This window comes from Xenopus tropicalis, chromosome 1 (genome assembly GCF_000004195.4).
Source record: "Xenopus tropicalis strain Nigerian chromosome 1, UCB_Xtro_10.0, whole genome shotgun sequence".
Classification (NCBI taxonomy): Eukaryota; Metazoa; Chordata; class Amphibia; order Anura; family Pipidae; genus Xenopus; species Xenopus tropicalis.
In genome coordinates, this window is record NC_030677.2 from 21372957 (window position 1) to 21394416 (window position 21460).

Sequence of the window (21460 nt, forward strand, 5' to 3'; positions counted from 1 at the left end):
AGAGCGAGACATGCACTAAAAAATGAGGAATTTCCTTGTATTATGCCCTTTATTGCCCTAATATACAATACACTTGTTATAACTAGCTTTTCAAGTACAAATATTTTTATGGCAACAGCAACAATAAAACATTATGGGCCCGATTCACTAAAGTCCGAAATAAGGAGTGCTATTTATAGCATGCGTTAAAAATCTTATCACTTCTTATTTTTCACTCGATTCACTAAAAGGACACTTGTCATAATTAAGAAGCGATGTTCTTGGCGTTATTTATCTTGCGACGACATATTTTAAAGCAATATATTACGCAGCACACAACATATTACGCAGCACGTTGCTTGAAAATATGTCGTCGCAAGATAAATAACGCCTCTTAATTATGACAAGTGTCCTTTTAGTGAATCGAGCGAAAAATAAGAAGTGATAAGATTTTTAACGCATGCTATAAATAGCACTCCTTATTTCGGACTTTAGTGAATCAGGCCCTATATCTACATACAAAACATATTAAAATATATTTTATGTACCTTGGCCACGCAAGATAAAAGCCCGTCTATATAGGTTGATTTAATTTTTTGTATCTAAAATGGAAAGTAGACAGCGTAAGAATAAAAGTACTAAACGTATTTACAATGAGTTTACCATACACAGCCATGTAATATCATCTCGTCTTTTTGTTCACTGATGACTAATTGTGTATTAGTAAATCTTCCTTTTTATTACTTACTTACTTACTTACTTAAAGGGAAACTCCGGCTTCTGAACTAAAATTTGTTCAAGCCCCACAGAAACCCCTAATACCTATCACTGTAATCTGTTTCTTCAAAAAGTAGGAATAAATACCATTTTTATATGGTGGAATCCAGCTGCAAAACAGTTCTACTCTTTCTGCATCATTTGAAATCCTGGCAGGGGAGGAGGGACTAAAACATTGATGTTACAAATTGTAACAACTTCTCCACAGCTTACAGACAGCATGCAGGAACTACATAACCCACAATGCATTGCACTGTGATGTTCCTTTCCTTAGTGACATCATGTGTGCAGGGAATTGTGGGATTGGGAGGATGCAGGCTGAAGGCATGCTGAGGGCAGTCAACTACTGTTGCATTTTATTTGAGTCTCACAATAGTCGGCCAGATCAGCAGGGGAACAGGGGGGAACTGTTTCAAACCATAAAACCATATTATTACATTAAAAAGCATGTAAAGTTGCTTGAAATTTCCTTTTATTCTGTGTCAGACTTTCTGCTCTCAGAAAAATCCTTCAGGGCTTGGCACGAGTCTGCTCAGTTTGCTCCTCATTTCTCCCCCCCCCCCCCCCGCTCCCTCTCCCATCTCTGCTGTGTATATCTAAGATTAGAGCAGTGTGTAGGCAGAAAGTGAAGTCAGACCAAGCTAAATGGCAGCTGCTATCTTAATCAAACAGAGGGAGCTTCTATGGCTGTTTACTCAGGTATGGTAAGGCATTCTGCAGAATAAATATAGGGTGGTAATGTAATAAGAGGCACTAGGTTTGCCCAGGTAAACAATAGCTACAAATTAGCAGATATAATTGACTGATCACCTGTTTAAAAAGAAACATATGATTGGTTATTATCGGTTACTGTTACAGGGCAAAATTTTATTACAGCTTGCACTGTTGTGTCTAATCTAATGTTGTGACTAATTTAATGCAAATAAAATGCCAAAATGCCTTTCTTTCTCCTTTAAATTGGGAAAGTAGCAGTATCTTGCTGCTTAGTTATTCCTGTTTTACCATGTGAATATCATCAATAAAGTGAGTTACAGTTTATATTACCCACAGGCAATACCAGGTACCTGTCTATATTCTAACACAATTTTGGGCAGTGGATGAAGATCCTGAAGTTGATGCAACTGAAAAATAAAAGTAAAACATTGTGGGGTTTTTTGTGGCAAACAGATAAGTTGTTTTGTATGTATATATTGTACACAGTTGTATTACTGGCATGGGAATCCGTTATCCAGAAACCCATAGAGTCCATTTAAATCAAATAATTCAAATATTAAGAAATGATTTCCCTTTTCTCTGTAAAAATAAAACAGTACCTGTACTTGATCCCAACTAAGATATAATTACCCCTTATTGGGGCAGAACAGCCCTATTGGGTTTATTTAATGGTTAAATGATTCCCTTTTCTCTGTAATAATAAAACAGTACCTGTACTTGATCCCAACTAAGATATAATTACCCCTTATTGGGGCAGAACAGCCCTATTGGGTTTATTTAATGGTTAAATGATTCCCTTTTCTCTGTAATAATAAAACAGTACCTGTACTTGATCCCAACTAAGATATAATTACCCCTTATTGGGGCAGAACAGCCCTATTGGGTTTATTTCATGGTTAAATGATTCCCTTTTCTCTGTAATAATAAAACAGTACCTGTACTTGATCCCAACTAAGATATAATTACCCCTTATTGGGGGCAGAACAGCCCTATTGGGTTTATTTAATGGTTAAATGATTCCCTTTTCTCTGTAATAATAAAACAGTACCTGTACTTGATCCCAACTAAGATATAATTACCCCTTATTGGGGGCAGAACAATCCAATCAAGTTTATTAAATGTTTAAATGATTTTTAGCAGACTTTAATTATGGAGATCCAAATTACAGAAAGACCCCTTATCCGTAAAACCCTAGGTCCCCAAGCATTCTGGATAATGGGTCCCATACCTTTATTAAATGTAAAGAATAGCACTATCATTCCATTCAAAGGTAATTAGCAAAGAAGCATCAGTATTTAGTCTGAAGTTAGTATTATATTTTTGATGTCTATGGAAAAGACTAACTATTGCTGGCCAGCCGCTGACAAGGAATATTTAACTGCAGTAATATTATGTCATAAAACCAATCTTACAGAAATTGCAAACCCTTTGCACACTGCACTTGTGGTCTTAAATAACCCTTTTAGTTTTTATTTGTTCAATGCTATTACAAGGCTATTGGCCTATGGCATATAGAAAATACTGCTAGGTATCATTACTCACTAGCATAACTATAGAGGAGCAGACCCTGCAGTAGCAGTGGGCCCGGTCTGCTTCTCAGACTGGCAATCTGTGGGTACTGGGAATGCCAGAGGGGCTGCTGTAATGTGCTATAGACAGTCACTATTTATTGGGCTGCTGGGAGGCTGTTTGGGCCTCTGTGTATATTTTGAATCCCAGTCTGGACATGCTGCTTCCTCTATAATTGTAAAGAAATCCCTTCTCCCCAGCTGCTCTCCTACCTGCATGGGGAGCTGGGGATGCGGGTGAAGACCAGATAGGAGTTACCATCGGCAAGGCCCCTAACAGATTTTATTACAGGGGCCCCCTCCAACTAGTTATGCCATTCCTATTTCAGATAATATGGCAAACATACTTACCACAGTTTCAGCAGTTGATGGAAGGTGCCGCAAGCTTGTCCGAGGAAGTTTCTTGCTTTTACATTGAAGATGCAAGTGTAATTTATCAAAAAGCACCTAATGTATATATACATAAAAATAATTCATCCATTATATAAGCAACCTGATATGTTCATATTGTGTTTCTTCAGGGGTAACTGTCCAAAACTTTTCTTAACTCTTGTTTAAAGGGGTGGTTCATCCTTAAGTTAACTTTTTTTTTTAACTTTACTTTTCAATCAGTCTTATTTTTTAATTATTTGTCTTTTTCTTTTGACGCTTTCCATTTTTTTGATGGGGGTCACTGTCCCCAGCAGCCAAAACCTATTGCCCTGTGAGGCCACAATTTATTTTTTATAACATGTCATTCTATTTAGCACCAATACTATTAATATTCCAGTTTCTCATTCAAACTACTTAATAGTTGTAAGGGTAATTTGAACCCTAGCAACCATTCATTTTAAAATGGACAACCCCTTTAACTTGTCTTTTTTATGAAAGTATGTATGGGTTAATCCATGACAATGACACCCCTTTAAATGACAATGACATCCTTGAACAATAGATGCTCTCATTCTAACACGTTTACAATAGAAAGGCATATTTTTAACATCTGAAACATATAGATGGGATATAAAATAGCATTTTAAGTGTGGAAAGAATGAAAGCTAAACCTTCCTGTACCTTGAAGGAGCCTCCTTCAAAATGTGCCGGCTACATCTAAGCTCCCTGAGCCCTGCATACTGTACATTCTGTGCTACAATGGCTGCATGTTCTGCAGAGGAGATGTGTGTAATGTAACTGCATATGTATTGGACTTTCCGGGTGCGGTGCAGCCATAAAGGTGTGCAATGACTGGCTGCTGTTTGTAACTTAGCAAATTTTGTAAATGATCCCATAAGTACAGCTCTGGTAGTGTCATGATCAACAGCTCACTTACCAAATGGTCTTTATTATATACACGTATTTGTGCATATACCAGCACATGCTTTTCACACTTAGCACTATGCCTTGTTAACGAATACATTGCTGTCTGCATTGGGAGACTCGCAGGCTAGGGAAGGCATCTAGTTGTCTCCCATCCATCCCTTGACTTGTGCATCATTCAGAGGATTTGGAATTTAGCTGCAACAACGTGCAACCAGTTTCCAAACCCAATATACAGATCAGTGGTTTTTCACCTGCAATACACCTTTATTTCATTATAGCAATATGTATCTGGATTAAAGTAATCATGTCCCCTCGCAAGAGAAAACAACCCCAACCCTGACAGTCTAACCTCATAGCTTAACCCTTCCATCCCCTTTACCAGTCTCTGCACTCTCCCCAGCCCATTAATATCCTTCTTAAGGACTGGAGCTCAAGATGAGGCCTTACCAGGGACCTATAAAGAGGCAAAATGATGTTTTCATCCCTTGAGTCAATGCCCTTTTTTATACAAGACAGCACTTTATTTGCTGTAGTAGCCACAGAATGACACTGCCTGGAATTAGACAACTTGTTATCTATAAAAATCCCCAGATCCTTCTCAATTAAGGATCCCCCAACACACTACCATTTAGTGTATAAACTCGCTTTTATATTATTTCTTCCAAAGTGCATAACTGTACTTTTCAACACTGAACCTCATTTTTTTTTTTTTTTTTGCTGCCCAGTTTTCTGCAAAGTGGCAGCATCCTGCATGGAGCTTATAGTTTTGCACAATTTAGTGTCATCAGCAAAAATAGATACATTACTCTCTATGCCCACCTCCAGGTCATTAATAAACAAGTTAAAGGACAATGAAAGGTTAATATAAATTAAAACTAAGTCTAAAGGCATTCTTTTTAAGTACTTACTGCATATCTAAATTCCCAGATCCCTGCTTGCTTCTCTGAGATATGGTGCTGGCAGCCTACAACAGTGTGAAGACTACAGTGACATCACTGAAATCTCTCTGTCCTTCCTGTAGGTGCCAGCGGCAGCCTTCCTATTCTCTGAGCATGTGTGTAACTTGATCCTGTCTCCTGTTCTGAGCTACACATGCCCACCAGCCAATCAGAAGCGGATCTGGCAGAGGGGAGGCGGGGAGGGAATAAAACACATGTGCAGTATGAAGCAAGGAGGGAAAGGAAGGGAGAATACCTTTTTAGAGATGGCTGCCTGTTCTAGAAAATGTGAAGTAAGTGTGACTGAGTAAATATTTGATTAGGTGAGCCAAAAGTGTGGCGTTTTTACTAAACAATAGGAGGACTATTGGGCAGTATGCTTTTTCAATTTTGACTTGCATTCTCCTTTAAAAAGCAAAAGACCAAGGACTGACCCCCACTCTTTGTCATCTCTCCTTCAGCCAGTTCTCTATCTCATTACAAATATTAGGTTTCAGGCCAATATTCCTCAATTTGATCATTAACTTTCTGTGCGGTGATATCCCTGATATATAGGTATATTGTAGGGAAGAGTCCGCTGATCTGGACATTAGGATTAGAACACTAACTGCTTTGGTTACAGACTGCATATTAATGACATTATTTATGTGACTATGACAGCAAAGCAGTATCAGCCTTATACACTCACCTCCCTGAGTTCATTGCTGCTGGTTATTCTGAACTTCTGCCCTGCCACACGGTGTGCGTCCTGTTCCAGTTGTTTAAGGTGAGCCTGTAGCATTAATATTATATTGCTAGATTAAACTTTCTTGAAGTTTCCAATTTAATCAAACATGTATAATATAGGATATGGTGTATAATATATATATATATATGCACTGTTAAATATATAGTATACAGGGAGGAGCACACCCTATACAAGTCCAAATGCCCTTGGTGCAGGTCAAAAACAAAAATATAATAGAAAGAGTGCCGCACACATAGGGACTTGATACAAATATATATATATAAATATATATATATAATATATATATTGCAGGAGTAATGCCAGCACACACAGGGTTTCATACAAATGTATATAAAATGATATTTATTAAGAAAAAAAGAGCAAAATAAACATAGCAAGCCTCAACGTTTCAGTCCCCACTGGGACTTTCATCAGGAGGCAAAAACTGAAGGTGCTTCAGTTTTTGCCTCCTGATGAAAGTCCCAGTGGGGACTGAAACGTTGAGGATTGCTCTTTTTTTCTTAATAAATATCATTTTATATACATTTGTATGAAACCCTGTGTGTGCTGGCATTACTCCTGCAATATTTTAGTTTATATGGCTCTTGCACCCAGGTTGTATTTTTTTGTTAGTGGTGTGCACCATTATGATCTCTGTATATAATATATATATATATCTTGATAAAGGTCCCGGGTGAGGACCGAAACGTCGATGTAAATAAAATAAGTATCTTTTTTTTGATAAAATTTTCCTGGTGTGCATCAGCATTTTTTACATATTTACATTGTTTATCTGATTTGCACCCAGGTTGTTATCCCTATAAGTGTGTGCCTCAGCCTTTTTCTATATATATATATATATATATATATATATATATATACACACATACATCCACACAAGTAAGGGCCAAAAGTGATAGAAAAGTTATTATTACTGATTTGCAAGCATAGGTAAAAACAATAGTGAATTTGCTGTTTTCCTTACAGGCTTTGTGACTAATCAATAACTCATCAGCGCTGATCTGTTTCACTTATTTTTTTTAAAGCAACCCCCTAGCTATGTGCATGGATCTATATGGAAGGCACACTGTAATAGCCATGCTAAAGGGAAACTCTCACAGTAAAAAATAGACTTTTAATGAACCCACAAGTACAATTCTTTTCAAGTGATACTGACAAAAACTGCTTTTTAAAATATATAGGTGCGTTAAAAGTTCCCTATAGGTCATGTTGATCGTTTTTTGCTCATAGGGCTGCTTTTCTAAGTAATTGTTACTTGAAGTCCCTAAACCTGACTGTCCCTTCTCAGCCTGTCAGTTACAGCTTCTAATGCAAACGGCCCCCTGCTGCACAAATATGGCCGCCCCCTCATAGAGGGACATATAAATAGCATGTAAAATAAGATTTAATTTCTGGGGAAAGTATTGCTTTAAAGGAACAGTAACACCAAAAAATGAAAGTGTATAAAAGTAACTAAAATATAATGTGCTGCTGCCCTGCACTGGTAAAAGTTGTGTGTTTACTTCGGAAAGTCTACTATAATTTATATAAATAAGCTGCTGTGTAGCCATGGGGGCAGCCATTCAGGGCTCTGGCACACGGGGGAGATTAGTCGCCCGCGATAAAACTCCCTGTTCGCGGGCGACTAATCTCCCCGAGTTGCCTACCCCTGCCATCCCACCGGCGAACATGTAAGTCGCCGGCGGGATGGCAGATGCGGCGGGGCAATTTCAGGGAATCGCCGAAAAAGACTCGCGAGTCTTTTTCGGCGATTTGCGCGAAATCGCGCCGCCGCGTCTGCCATCCCGCCGGCGACTTACATGTTTGCCGGTGGGATGGCAGGGGTAGGCAACTCGGGGAGATTAGTCGCCCGCGAACAGGGAGTTAATCGCGGGCGACTAATCTCCCCCGTGTGCCAGAGCCCTCAAAGGAGAAAAGGCACAGGCACATAGCAGATAACAGATAAAACACTATTGTATTCTACAGAACTTATCTGTTATCTGCTATGTAACCTGTGCCTTTTCTCCTTTTTTCCAGCTTGAATGGCTGCCCCCGTGGCTACACAGCAGTTTATTATATAAATTATAGTAGTGTTACTGTAGCAAACACACCAGTTTTACCAGTGCAAGGCAACAGTGCATTATATTTTTATTACTTTAAAGCTCTTTCATTTTTTAGTGTTACTGTTCCTTTAAGCTTGGCATTCAAGTGTATCTAAGAGAGCAAATAAGCATTTTAGCCATATCTTTACCTAACTACTCCCCTCCCACCCTACCATGCTCCAAGCCCTCCAGTGTAATCCAGTCCCACTTTCACACAAAAGGCAAATGTACTATCAGATTCTCCTTCCTTGTAATATATTGCAGCTTTAAGAGTACTATACCACATGGTATTAAACATATTTCCAACTTGGATTTGGTGTCTCAAAAAACTGAAAAAAAATCACCCCTAGAAGGTCAGATGTAACCTTTAGCTCCTCCTGATTAACATGTATTCTGCTGACTTCCATGGCTGTAACATTAAAAAACAAAATTATGAATTTCATGGGAACCACCAATATTAGGATTGAAAATAACAAAAACAACAGAAGTTTTTTTCTTTATTATATCCAAACATATTCATATTGCTGTCTAAATATTTCCTGTTTCCGGGTGACAGTATAGAGTTACAAAGTTAAACATACTCAAACGTATAATTATGGTCAATGAATACAATCCTGTTTGTTTTTTTCAATAGCAATATTTTAAATTGTATCAGAGTCAGTGCTATGTGAAGCTTTAAAACTTCCACCTTCAGTGAGGGCAAACAAGTTTTTGTTTGTTTTAATTAGAAAGTGTATGTTTGCAACAAGAGATCTATTTACTGAGTACATGTATATTCTCATGTATATTGTCAGTTTATGAGGTTCTAAAGTCATACTTAAAAGAGGTGAAATGTTATGTTTATGTGTAAAATTCCCTTTGGTCAGTAGGGGGCAGCAACCCCTAAGTTTGGACCTTGGTTAGGGCTTCTCTAACATGCTTACCTGCTGGTTGGGTGCCTATTAATAATAATAAAAATAACACAAGTGTTTTTTTTTTTAAAAAAAGCACTAATACTAAAAGGAACTTTGGATTTTGGGTAGTGACCCAAGAAAACTCATCACCAGTGCAGGGGACTATCTATGGCATCTTAAAGAAGCCCCTCTGGTATTTGCCAGTATCTACAGATTGCCAGTCCAGGGCAGTCTGTCAATGATTTCTGCTAGGGAGGCTGAACCACAGGTTCCATGATTGTTACCAAGCACTGCAATATAAAAAAATTAGACCTTTTGGTTCACTGCAAATATATGTGCAACTCACTATATCCAAGATAACTAAATTTTATTTTATTTTGTATATATATATAAAACTACTGATTAGTGTATAACTTACTATGGTACTATATTCATCTGATATAAATTAACTTCTGATACTAATTAGTAATTGCTAATGCACCTCCATTTAGTAACACTGCTCCTTTGCCGATTTGGCAACTGTTAGTGCATCTGGGGCAAGGTACACAGCGTTGGTACACAAGGGAACCCTGTGCAGACAGAAGTGATGCCCACATCTTGCTCTTGGGCAGATAATTTGTTCCCACAAGTGTGCCATTAATTGTAGGAAAATATTTTCACCCCCTGAATGGGGTGCGTGGATTAGCACCTGACCCTTGCATTTTAGTAAATGAGCCCAATAAACTCTTTAAAAATCTTATTTAGAGTTAGTTCCATTCCAACACAGCACACATAAGTGAAAACACTAGGGATGCTCCGAATCCACTTTTTTGGATTTGTTGAACCCCTTGTGAAAGATTCAGCCAAATACAGAATCGAATCTGAATTCTGCTTCGCAATGTAACTTAGGTCAAGGAAGGGTTAAAGAGAACCTACGCTGCATGTGTGACAAAAAATTTCTGAGTTCATATGAGGAAAAGTCAGGTGATTTTAAGGATTTGGCCAGGCACATCGATTCGGCTGAATCCAAATCCTGCTGAAAAAGGCAGAATCTTGGACCGAATCCCAAAACGAATCCTGGACTCAGTGCATCCCTACAAAACCCACAGCCCTTTCTTAATTTTCTTACCTGCCAAAATCGCTGTCAGTGGAAGTTCTATGGTACAAAAAAGCTCCCATAATCCCTCCGACTGTGAAATTAAACATATGTTTTGTTAAAAATTGTCTATGGCACATCAGACAAATACTTGAGTTTATAAGGGAAAACCAATCATAAGCTGGCCAGGCATGGGAACGTATTATAAAAAGCAAACAGAACAAAGTACAACCATGTTTGGGCTCAAAGTGACACAGAATAAGCTTTGGTTAGGTTTAAAACAAAACAGTTACATTTGACAGACTACCCTATATGGCCCACAGCGAGCCGATAATTAAGCAAATAATTAAGCAAACGCCATATTTCAGTTTTTTTTGTTTAATATTTGAAACTGAAACTATTGTCATTTTTCAACTTCCTGGTTCTTGCAAGCAATTGTGGGATGAAAAGAAGATAGTTAATGCACTATACACCGTTAAACCCCCTGCTGAATGCACATCTGGTCAATTTATGTCAAAACAGCCACCGCAAAGCGGGGGAGCGAGGGGGTTGTTGATACAGAGCTCGTTATTGCTATTTAATCTAACTCAGCTGATTGCAGAGTGAGGAAACAATAATATATTATTAGTGCTAATATTAGTTCTCTCTAAATAAAAAATAGAAATTGGTAGAATAGGTAAAATGCATTACCAGCATAATATTACTTATTATATATTTAGGTTTATATTGCCCCAGGACTTTGGCCCTCAAATTTATAATTCACTTCCCAGAGGTATTTTTGTATATTGCTATGAGAGAAATAAAATGTGAATTTATTCTGTACAAAAGAAGGTTATGAAAGCAGCTTAGGTGAATTTTTGAAAGTATCTACTACTATTGAGGATTAGGCCTGTAACAATAGCGCTCCATACAGAAACGGGAGCCACTGCAGTAACACAAGTGCCCTGTCATTAGATTGAGATCCATTATGAAAACAGATAGGCTTGACAGAGGCACTTTAGAATACAATGCAGACAAGAGGAGCCGATAGTTGGAATACAAAAGGATGGGAGTTAGAGTAATCAAAGCATAAAATAACAAAATGCAGCATAAAGGAGGCCGTGGCCAACTGAGCCAGGGATGATCTAATCTTGCCTTTGTTAGAGAAGAGAAAGCAGAAGATTCAGAGCAATTGTGTGTATGTGTAGTAGCGTTAGATGAAAGATAGGGTTGAAATGAGAAATATTTCAATGCACCAGCGGATAAATCAAAGAGTTAATGAGATTAATGGAAATCTCGGTAAGTGAGGAACAAATGTCTGCTCAGAGATGTAGAGAAGGCTGTGTCCATGTTAAGGTCACACAGTGACCTGACAAATAGATCTAAGAGCGAGAGGCAATAGAAGATGATATTTTCGGTTAAAAGTATGTATTATGTAAAGGTCAAAACTTGTATGCTGCTGACCTTGTGTTTTCTGTATGAACGTGACTGACATGTACTGAAATGTCAACTACAAGGCATTGACTTAAAGGGCACTCACTGTGAACACATACTATGGAAGGGCGGTGTATTGGGCAAGAAATGGAGAATCATATACACAGACGAATAGAATGGCCGACGGTTTTTGAAGCATTGTGGATAATTGGATGCCAGGTAATAGATCATTCCTGCAATGATATTTTACTTATGACTCATTATGCACCTAATTTCCACTGCAGAATGTACCCCAAAAGGAAGCAAAGTTTACAGATTATATGAGGACAAGCCCAAGATACTGTATATGACAGTAAGTAAGTTTTACTTTAGGTTGAATAAGTCCTTTCTTGGCACAGATGATCAGGCCTGTAACCTGCACAGGTATGTTGCATCTGTCTGTGTTTGTGCCTCCATAGATGTATGCTAATCTGGGTGGCTGGCACTTGTGTGGGGTTTGTCACTATGCGGTTGCATTTCTATGTGCCTGCATATGCTATGCAGCCAAATCGCCCCCAGAAGCTATATACTGCAGTTTTATAGGCAGTTTTTTAGATTACGTACTGGTTTCCCTGATTTTTGTTTATTGGCCTGTCTTTTACCTCTGCCCTTTTCCAAGATTCCCATGACTGCTGCCTGCTCACCAACTCAGCCTGACCCAAACTTTGGCCTTTCTTCTGGATTATGTCTTGTCACTCCTGCTACTCCATTACTGTACTTCAGATTCGGAAGCTGGTGTGTTTGTGCTGAGGCACATGAGATGCCAATCAGCTATCTTCGCAATTCATGACAGCTACCGTATTAAGGTAGCCATGCACGCTAAGATCCTCTCACTTGGCGAGGTCACCAAGCGAGCAGATATTCTCCCGATATCCCCACATACAGGTGGGCAATATCGGGCTAATTTGGTCGCTTGGCCCTGTCAGTTTGGGGACCGCATCAACGACCCAATGCTGTCCCCGATCCAACAGAAAATCAAACCTGCCCGATTGAGATCTAGCCAATTTCAGGCCAGATGTTGGTCAGGCAAGCCCATGGTTCATACTCATACATGGACAGGTAAGCTGCCCAATTGGTCTAAAGGATCGATATCGGCAGCAAGAATCGGCCCTTGTATGGCCTCTAAAATAGCCTAGTGGTCATTTTACAAAAGGCAGTGTGCAAGAAAGCCTAAACCAGCCTACCATTGGTTCTGAATTCTATTTCAAAGCATGGAGACCTGCAGCTACTGCCAAGATTATAGTGTTGTCTGTGTTCGGTAGCACTATATTCTTGAGGGGCAGTAGGGGAGAGGTATATCGATTTCCTTATAAGTTGCACATCATTCAGACATGCAATTTAAGGAGTGTCAAAGAATGAAGGCTGAAACCTATGGACAAGGCTGGTATGTACCCCCTGTAGTCTGCACCTCGCGCCCCTTAATTCTCTTGCAGTTCTTTCCCTAATTATTGTAAATGACCTCATCTCGGTGTCAACTTTTTATCAGGGTGATAATTAATACTTAAATATCCATGGTATCAATAGTTAAGGAGTTTCTTTTTTTTATAGTTTAAGGGAACTGTACACATATTGTTTTTCTTACCTGAAGTTTAGCACATATGTTCATCATCAGTGTATACAGCACATTCATGTTTGTGTATGTGTTCTGATGCTAAAAGAGACAAACATTTGTACTATATAAATTATTTCAGTACATGTTGTTGAATCTCTATGTTCCTTTCTGAAACAATAAGAATGAATATTAGCAGGGTTTCCTATATTTGGGGTGCCGCTGTGCTCCAAATTATTTGTTTTAGTTTTTTGTAAAAAAAATGGAAATAATATAAAGTATATGCGAGCACATAAGAGAAGTCCAGCTAGCATGATAATGGGATTTTTCACTACAAGACACTTCAAATAACACAACAGGTAAAGAACAACTGACCCATAATGACCCTGCAAGTACGGAGACATGACAATATTATATTCATAATTGGCCAGTTAATTGAGATAACGAAGTGACAAATCATCCATATAATCCTATCTTTTAAAAGAGAAAAAGATAAAAAAGAAAGCCAACGGTTACCATATGGGGGTATATAAATTAAGGGATCAGGTATTTCGGGAATGTCTTGAGCACATCAAAATGAGCTGATCATCAGAGCACTTTGTCAGTTACATCACATGAGTTTGCAAAAGGAGAAACTACTTACACCAAAAACACAATTAAAAAGGTTTGAATGGAGATATGACACTTGCTTTAGAGTTAGGAAAACTGAATGCATTTACCTGCTAAATATAGGACTACCAACCTTAGAAGCAATCTCTAATTAATTAGGTTGTTCACCTTGAAATTAACTTTTATATAATGTAGACATTGCTATACTGGGACAATTTGCAATTGGTTTCTAGTTCTTATTTTTTGTGGTTTTTCAGTTTTTTAGCTTTTTGTTTAGCAGCTCTCCAGGTTGGAACTTCAGCAGTTATCTAGTTTACCTTAGCTTTTACTGATATATATATTACAGTTTGGTTCATCTGTTGGATAAGTATTCATTCTGGAGGTATAGTTTTCATTATATTAGAACATATATGGCAAATGGCACATGAGAAGCTATGCAGCATTTTAACAGCTACTGTTTTTACTTACCTAACAAAAAAAAAAGGAAAAGCTCATTACCGCTGCATTGGTCTACGATGAGAATTTTCTCACAGAGCCGAACCCAGGGCAACATTAGTTTTGATGCCACATGTGAAAATGCCTGAAGTCTCCCTGTGTGTCTTTGCCCATAGTTTTTTATTTTTTTTTTTGCAGTTGCTTTCAGTTTACAATCAGTGGGCAATGTTTAGTGGTCATTTACAACCACTAGCGCAGTTGCATCTGCACATATTTCCCATTCATTAAAAGGAACCTGCGTCAAAAGGAACATGTTCCTTCTGTATTGTTTTGTCCACTCAGTGTTTCAGTCACTGAGCCTAGTGACGCAGGGGAACATTGAAACTACCACCACCTCCGAACCAGGGCGTAGCTCCAGTTTTCCAACAGTGGCCTGTTTTAATCACCACAATACAGTTGTGGCAAAAGAATAGGGCAAAAGCTGGAAATTACATCAAACTGATGCAGAAAATGTGAGATTTTGGTTGCAGTGTGAGTGCAATTGTGCTAATTTTAATGTATCAGCTATAATCTCTGAATCATGGGGAAAAACACTTCATTGTGGATAAAAAATATGAACTGCACTTTGCTCAATGCACTTGCGGTTATATAAGTCCCCTGTTGAGTTTATTGAAGTGTCCCTAATTTTTCAAATGATCTGGTAGATGTTACTGAATACTGAATCTGAACCCTATTTTGAGAAATGTAATACATTTACATTATCATCTAAAAATTCAGGCACTTTAATTCATCCAAATACCTATTTGCCTTATGTCTATTTACATTTATCCAGCATCAACAACTTTATCCATATCTACATACTGTTTTACACCATTCAACCGAAGAAGCAGAATATATACACACCGAAGGATCTGAAGTTTTTCTTGCAGTTTTTAAGTCCGGATTTGTGCAATATTTGCAGACCAAATCTTCAAAAGATGGGTTATAGTCTGCTGGATTTAAGAGCCACGCCGCTATTCTGGGGTCCAGCACAATGCTGTTTGTAACTAGCAGGGGATGTAAATACAAATATAAATCTGTGTTAATTACATCTTATGTAGATGTAGATAACAATCACTAAAATGCTATTAAAAAGAAAAAGCAAAACCCCAAAACAAACTTATTCAAGCAGATATACAGTGGACTAAAAAGGACACCTTGGCTAAAATATATACTATAAAGTAGTGTTGCACTCTATACCTTTTCTTGCTTTTATGTTTTTACAACACATTTGCTTCTGCATCTATAAATATAAAAATTAAATGAAAAGATATTGTCTGATAAATTCTAAATTTGATCCACCTCTTTTCCAGCTTTCTTTCTCCCCATAGACAAGAAGGACTGTCCGAAGAAAATCTTTGGCATTGAAGCAAATTACATTTGTGTTCATTTGCAGTACAAGGGAGAGCAAATTCCTATAAAATGGGATATATAACAAATTTGAGCCAACATTTATTTTTCTTCAAAAAAGGAAGTAAAGGGCCTTTTTGTTTATTTATATTGTCTTTAAGATGTAGCATTTAATTTAATTTGGTAATAATATAGTTGTTTTGTGTATATACTGTAGATACTGTGCAATGGATTTTTGAGAAGCCTATGCTGTATTACAAGAGTGTTACTGTTTAAGAACTCTGCAATATATACTACTTCTCTATCAAGAATATTAGACTTTACCAGCAAAGAAGAAAGACACGTTAGAAACAAGCTTGTATTGTGCTCTAAGGCTGACATGTTCTTTCCAGATGAATACAGTGCTGCCTGCGCTGGGCAGAGCTTTGTTCATGAGTTCTGGGGAAGGTGCATAGGTGTCCCCATCCCATTTCCTACCTGCCCCCTAACTTGTGCAACTCAAGTTAAGAAGCACCAGTGGACAGAGGGTTAAAATAGCCCTATCCTTAGGGCAGAAAAAAAGAAATGACATTGCCTAACATCACATGGCAATTTTTTTTTACAGTGTGTATAGTAGATTTTTATATGTCATCCCTTAAAGGAACAGTAACACCAAAAAATGAAAGTGTATAAAAGTAATTACAATATAATGTACTGTTGTCCTGCATTGCTACAACTGGTGTGTTTGCCTCAGAAAGACTACTACAGTTTATATAAGTAAGCTGCTGTGTAGAAAAGGCACAGGTTACTTAGCAGATAACAGACAACAGACAAACCCCCATTATATGGGGCTTATCTACTAGTTATCTGCTATGTAACCTGTGCCTTTTCTCCTTTTTTCCAGCTTGAATGGCTGCCCCCATGGCAACACAGCAGCTGATTTATATAGTAGCTTTTCTGCAAAAACACCATATTTTTTTGCAGAGCAACAGCACATTATATTTTAATTACTTTAAAACACTTTAATTTTTTGATGTTACTGTTCCTTTAAATGGCCACCCCACTGCAACAGGTTGGGTACCCGTGGGTTACCAGCATGAAGGGGGGGGGCATCAAGTAGATTCCTGTCAAGTGCCAACTGCTTTGCAGGTATCCTGGGGGTACCCGACCCAATATAGTAAAAAGGATACAAACACATTTACCTGACAAATTCTTTTGGTGGTTGTCCTTTCTTCCATAGTGTATCATTTGCTGTGCCTATATAAATATACTTATCTTCACTGACACCAGCCGCATTCATCTCTAAGGGCATATATATGGGTTGCTTTTTAATCAATATAATAATCCCTTTCACTTGCGCAGCTGAATCCTGCAGAAAAAAATCTTCATAAATAGTAACAAAGATACAGCTTTAATGGGACACTACATTTTCAAAGTGTATTGCTTTACTGAGTTAATTAAAGAGGAAGATATACTGTATGCTAAACAGTGTTTCTTCTATAAATTAATTATTTGTTTAAATTAGGTGCACACTTTGGGGTTGTTTGTCGCCACTCAATAGATTTCATCAACCCTACCAATTCTACTGTGATGGAAAGTTTTACTTCACCTAGATATGGAATTAAATGATAACCTCCCATCAACAGATGAACAAAGCTTGTTCAGCCAAACAGGTAGTCTGAAAAATTCCATCAGTGGAGGATTACATCAGGCCATAGATTTAGTTCTCCACCAACATGTCTGCACATTCTCCCCAAGTGATCCAGTTGTTGTGCATTGGTTGTACTGTTAATGCTCCATCATTTTACTGTTTAAGTTCAAGAATGTCTGACTTGTGCATGTCTGAATGTAATGTATTATGCTTCCCCAGATTACATGAAGGCTGGCTTCATTAGTATAATAAGCTACAGTATACAAACCTTATTAATACTGAGTTGCGAGGATCCATCATGGAACTCCATTGTTACTACTAGGGATCTGGCCTGTTTTATCTCTTCCATTAAAACACACTGCTGATCTTTCCTCATAGAACCGACATTACATATTTGTATCTTTTCTGTCTCCTTAACGCACAAAGGTTGCAACATTTTTGCATCCCCATTTTCTGAAAAATATTGTTGTTTAAAAAAAGAATCCAGCTTTCCCTTTCTAGCTGCAAGACAGCGGTCTTCACTGGCAGGGCTTTTCTGCAGAGGGAAGGCACGTGCCACTTCTTGTTCTTGGTTTTCTCTGCCAGATTTAATTTTGGTTGAGTTGGTACGAACTGAAGGCGCACCCAGAGATGTAGCAGCTTTATCCTGAAGCAAAGGTTTGAATCATAAAAAAAACAATGTTCTTGTTACATTTATTGTAGTTATTTTATTTTTTCACATACACAGCACAGGCGACATTGCCAGTGATGGGGAAAATCAGTGTGTCAGCACATAGGAGGTACCTTGTCTAATGACAAGGAAGGTAAGATAAATGGATCTGAACCAGGACAATTGGTGTAATTGTTGTTCATTACTTCTTGCCCCTCTGCAGTGCAGCTTACATTGTACATATCCTCCCACACAGCAAAATCCCTACGTTCAGTATTAACATATTAAACTTACACAGCTGTATACCATCAAACCCAATTGTCAAATATATATAAAGGTATTGTGATTAATTATCCACAATGTTTGCAATCTGTATGCCAGCTTTGTTTTCATCAGGTACAAGTAGTAGAGCCTATCCCTGTAAATTATTAAATGTGGCTGTTGAATATCATGACCTATAACTCTTCTTGAGACCTAAGGCTTAGGGCATATGTGCGTGCATGGAGGAATGTGCAATTTGAGTGCAATCACCGTTTTTTCCCACAATGCAGTGTTTTTCCTAGAATTCTGGCATCACTGCAGCCAAATAGTGGTGATGCTCTTCACACAATTGCATTGTGCCCACCAAAATGGCATCCAATTCACCAAAATTGACACAATTGTGTGTGCGCTTCATTACAAATCAGGCACAGCTGCAGCAAATATTTCCAAAGTCTGTCTGATGTAATTTCTGGTGTTTACACTATGAGCAACACGTGTGTCTTAAGGTGGGCATACACGTTAAGATACGCTCACTTGGTGATAACGGACAAATGTAGGCTAATTTGATTGTTTGGCCCTGGGGCGCAGATTCGACTAAATTTTTAACCTGCCCAATCGATATCTGGGCAATTTCAGGCCAGATATCGGTCGGCAGGCCCCTCGTTGCTGCCCCTACACAGGCCGATAAGCTGCCAAAACGGTCTAAGGGACCGATATCGGCAGCTACAATTGGCCCATGTATGGCCACCTTTACCATTTCAGGGCAACTGAACTGAGGGGCACTGAGGTAACCCAGGAACTACAGCCTGGTCTGGAGTTGGCAGTGGCTCCAGGGTTCCCTGCATCAATAGGCACAGCAGCACTACATTCAGAACAGAAGGCAGGGAGGACTCAGCAATTTGCGGCAAAAACTTTTCAACTTCTGTGTTTACAGATTTTAAGGATTCGGTTCGGAGTGGAGCGTGGATTCAGCCAAATCCTGCTGAAAAAGGCAGAATCTTGGACAAATCCCAAACCTAATCCTGGTGAACTTCTAATATTATGTAAAGCTGGGCTTTTGCCAGTTAAAAGATAAAAAGCCAAATTAAATTTAAGATTTGTTAAAAATACTGCAACTTGCCTCATTGTTTTCACCAAAGTCTTCAGTCCTAGCTTTATTATGGTTGAAAGTTTCAGGAATATCTACAAAGTAAAACAAACATTTTTAATACAGATTATAAACCCTCACAAGCAGATTTTTGGTGTGCTTTGTCATGCACATATTAGTAGCCCCATGTGGACTATTAGTAAAAACATGCAGAAATGTTGTGGTCACCCCTGTACACACAGTACTTATAGATTTTTCAGGGGGTTGCTTAGCCTCCAGGTAGCTTCCTGCTCTATGTCCTGCTCAGAGAGACCACCCTCACGTTCTTATCACAATTAAATACCTTTCCACAGGACAATCTTCTTATGGAAAGTCTGCTCCAATATGTAATCTGGACCAGTGGAAAGGTGTATGGCCTGCCCATTCCATCCACTCTAGCTCCAGGTCCCAAAAGCAAGATTCTCTGAACAGCCAAAACATATTCCCTGTTTAATGACACCTCCCCTGGAGGTTAAATCTCCCTTTATGGAGAAATTAAAGGCAAAACTGACGTTTTCATGTAAGAGTTTTCCATATAAATCGGGGGGGGGGGGGGGGGCACTTTTCTCTGACTTTAGCCCTGCCTACTGCAGAAATGTAGGAAATCTATAAGCCTCCTACATTCAAAAATCATGTTTACCATTACAAAAAGGGATATTTATATACAAAAGTAAACTATGCCATATGAGTTTATACCGTACATATTGTTCTCTTGGTGGCAGATTTATCTAAGGTTGAGTTGTTATCAACAAAAGTCACATTTTTTATATAAACTTTACAGTACTGTCACTTGTTTGGGGCAGGCTCCATCTAGCTGAATAGCATTCTGTGTGCCATTAGCGTATGGATTGTGTGTATAACAGTGAATCATTATTTCTGTGTATGTACATGTCTATGAAGAATAGGTTGTGGTTATTCTATACAATATATAAGCACACCTGGCAAAAATGTAATATGGTGCAGAAATTTAAGTCAAGAATCTACATCCATATCAGTTGCCCTTAGAAGCAACTGATATGGATGTAGCCAAAGAAATGACAGACACACCTTTTTAGTCTGTGACTCCCACAGAGAAACTTATTACTAATGTATAATATGAATAACAGGTAGGTTTCTGCACCCTTTAGACTGATGATAATATATACGTGTGGACTGTTTCACCTCAACACCAGACATTTAAACATGGGACTAGTAGAGTTTATTTTTACAAGATCAGTTTTATACACATACCTGTCATCTGTTCCAAATTCTTTCTTATTAAATCAACAGGCCATTCCTCAAGATGGCACTGCCCATCTAAAGAGCATTGTACCATTTCCTGATCAATGGATGAACCAGCCGAAGGTTGATTTTTTGGCTCCAAGATAGTTGCATGCACATTTGGCCTTAAAAATGAATATAAATATTTCCATTTAACATACATCATAACTGCGCATGAGAAGGATGAGTTTTATTATATTATAGTCTTCACACTATGAAAACATGACTACCAGAATGAATGTGAAATTCTAAACCTCTCAGCTGTCCCTCTTTATATGGAATATGGAACAGCATGTATGTATGGAACAGCATGTATGTATTGAACCATGTCACAGACCTGACAATGGGTAGGGCATGCCTGAAGCATGGAAAGTTTCAGATGACTCAAGGGCCCTGGGTTGATTGGGGTGTTGCTGGTGTTAGCAAACATTATGTTGTAGATGTCTTCACTGCCGACCAACAATAAATTGGAAGCAGTACATTTGAAATCCAATGTTTCATCTGAAGAAAAACTAAATGGACCCTTTTAGATTCAACAATCAAGTATTAAGGAGCCATTTCAGTATAGAAGAAGATGAGACTGAAATGCTAAACAGGGCCCATGAAGAGAAAGAAGGGACGATTCTAATTGATCTTATCTTGAGTAAGGAGGGACTTTTTGAGATGCACTATTTAAGCCTGGTCAATTCATTCTATGCAAAGTGAGTAAGGAGTGAGTTTTTTAACTGATCAAATGCAAAATACCATAACTATATTCCTATCCTCATATGTAATAAAAGGGCACTAAGTTTGCCCAGTAGCAGTAGGCAAAGGAATTTCATTAGTTCCTCAGTACTGGAAAAAAGAGGGTCTGTCAGGTACTCTACAATTAATGTGATAGTCAGGCTTTCAGACCTGGCCTCTTACAATGGGTTTCCCAATCCTTGCCTGTCACAAACCTGATTGGTCATTTAATTGACTATGAAGTAACTTGGCCAGTCAGAAAACTGAATAATTGACTATTTCCTAGTCCTGGTCTCCCAACCCTA

At 38.3% G+C, this 21460-nt stretch overlaps 1 protein-coding gene across 1 annotated transcript in view; it reads right to left on the reverse strand.

The window, feature by feature from the left end:
• The window catches only part of poln (polymerase (DNA directed) nu), a 56078-nt gene extending 38300 nt beyond the window's left edge, over positions 1-17778 (reverse strand). The window contains exons 1-11 of the mRNA XM_018091000.2: positions 17405-17778; positions 16688-16854; positions 15459-15571; positions 15021-15163; positions 13107-13175; positions 10106-10166; positions 8449-8513; positions 5964-6047; positions 3390-3485; positions 1821-1877; positions 528-581 (exon numbers count right to left, since the gene is read on the reverse strand). Of these exons, the coding sequence (XP_017946489.2) occupies positions 528-581; positions 1821-1877; positions 3390-3485; positions 5964-6047; positions 8449-8513; positions 10106-10166; positions 13107-13175; positions 15021-15163; positions 15459-15571; positions 16688-16854; positions 17405-17572 (1077 nt within the window). The 5' untranslated portion in view covers positions 17573-17778. The remainder of the gene's footprint in view (positions 1-527; positions 582-1820; positions 1878-3389; positions 3486-5963; positions 6048-8448; positions 8514-10105; positions 10167-13106; positions 13176-15020; positions 15164-15458; positions 15572-16687; positions 16855-17404) is intronic.
• Positions 17779-21460: the final 3682 nt, after the last annotated feature.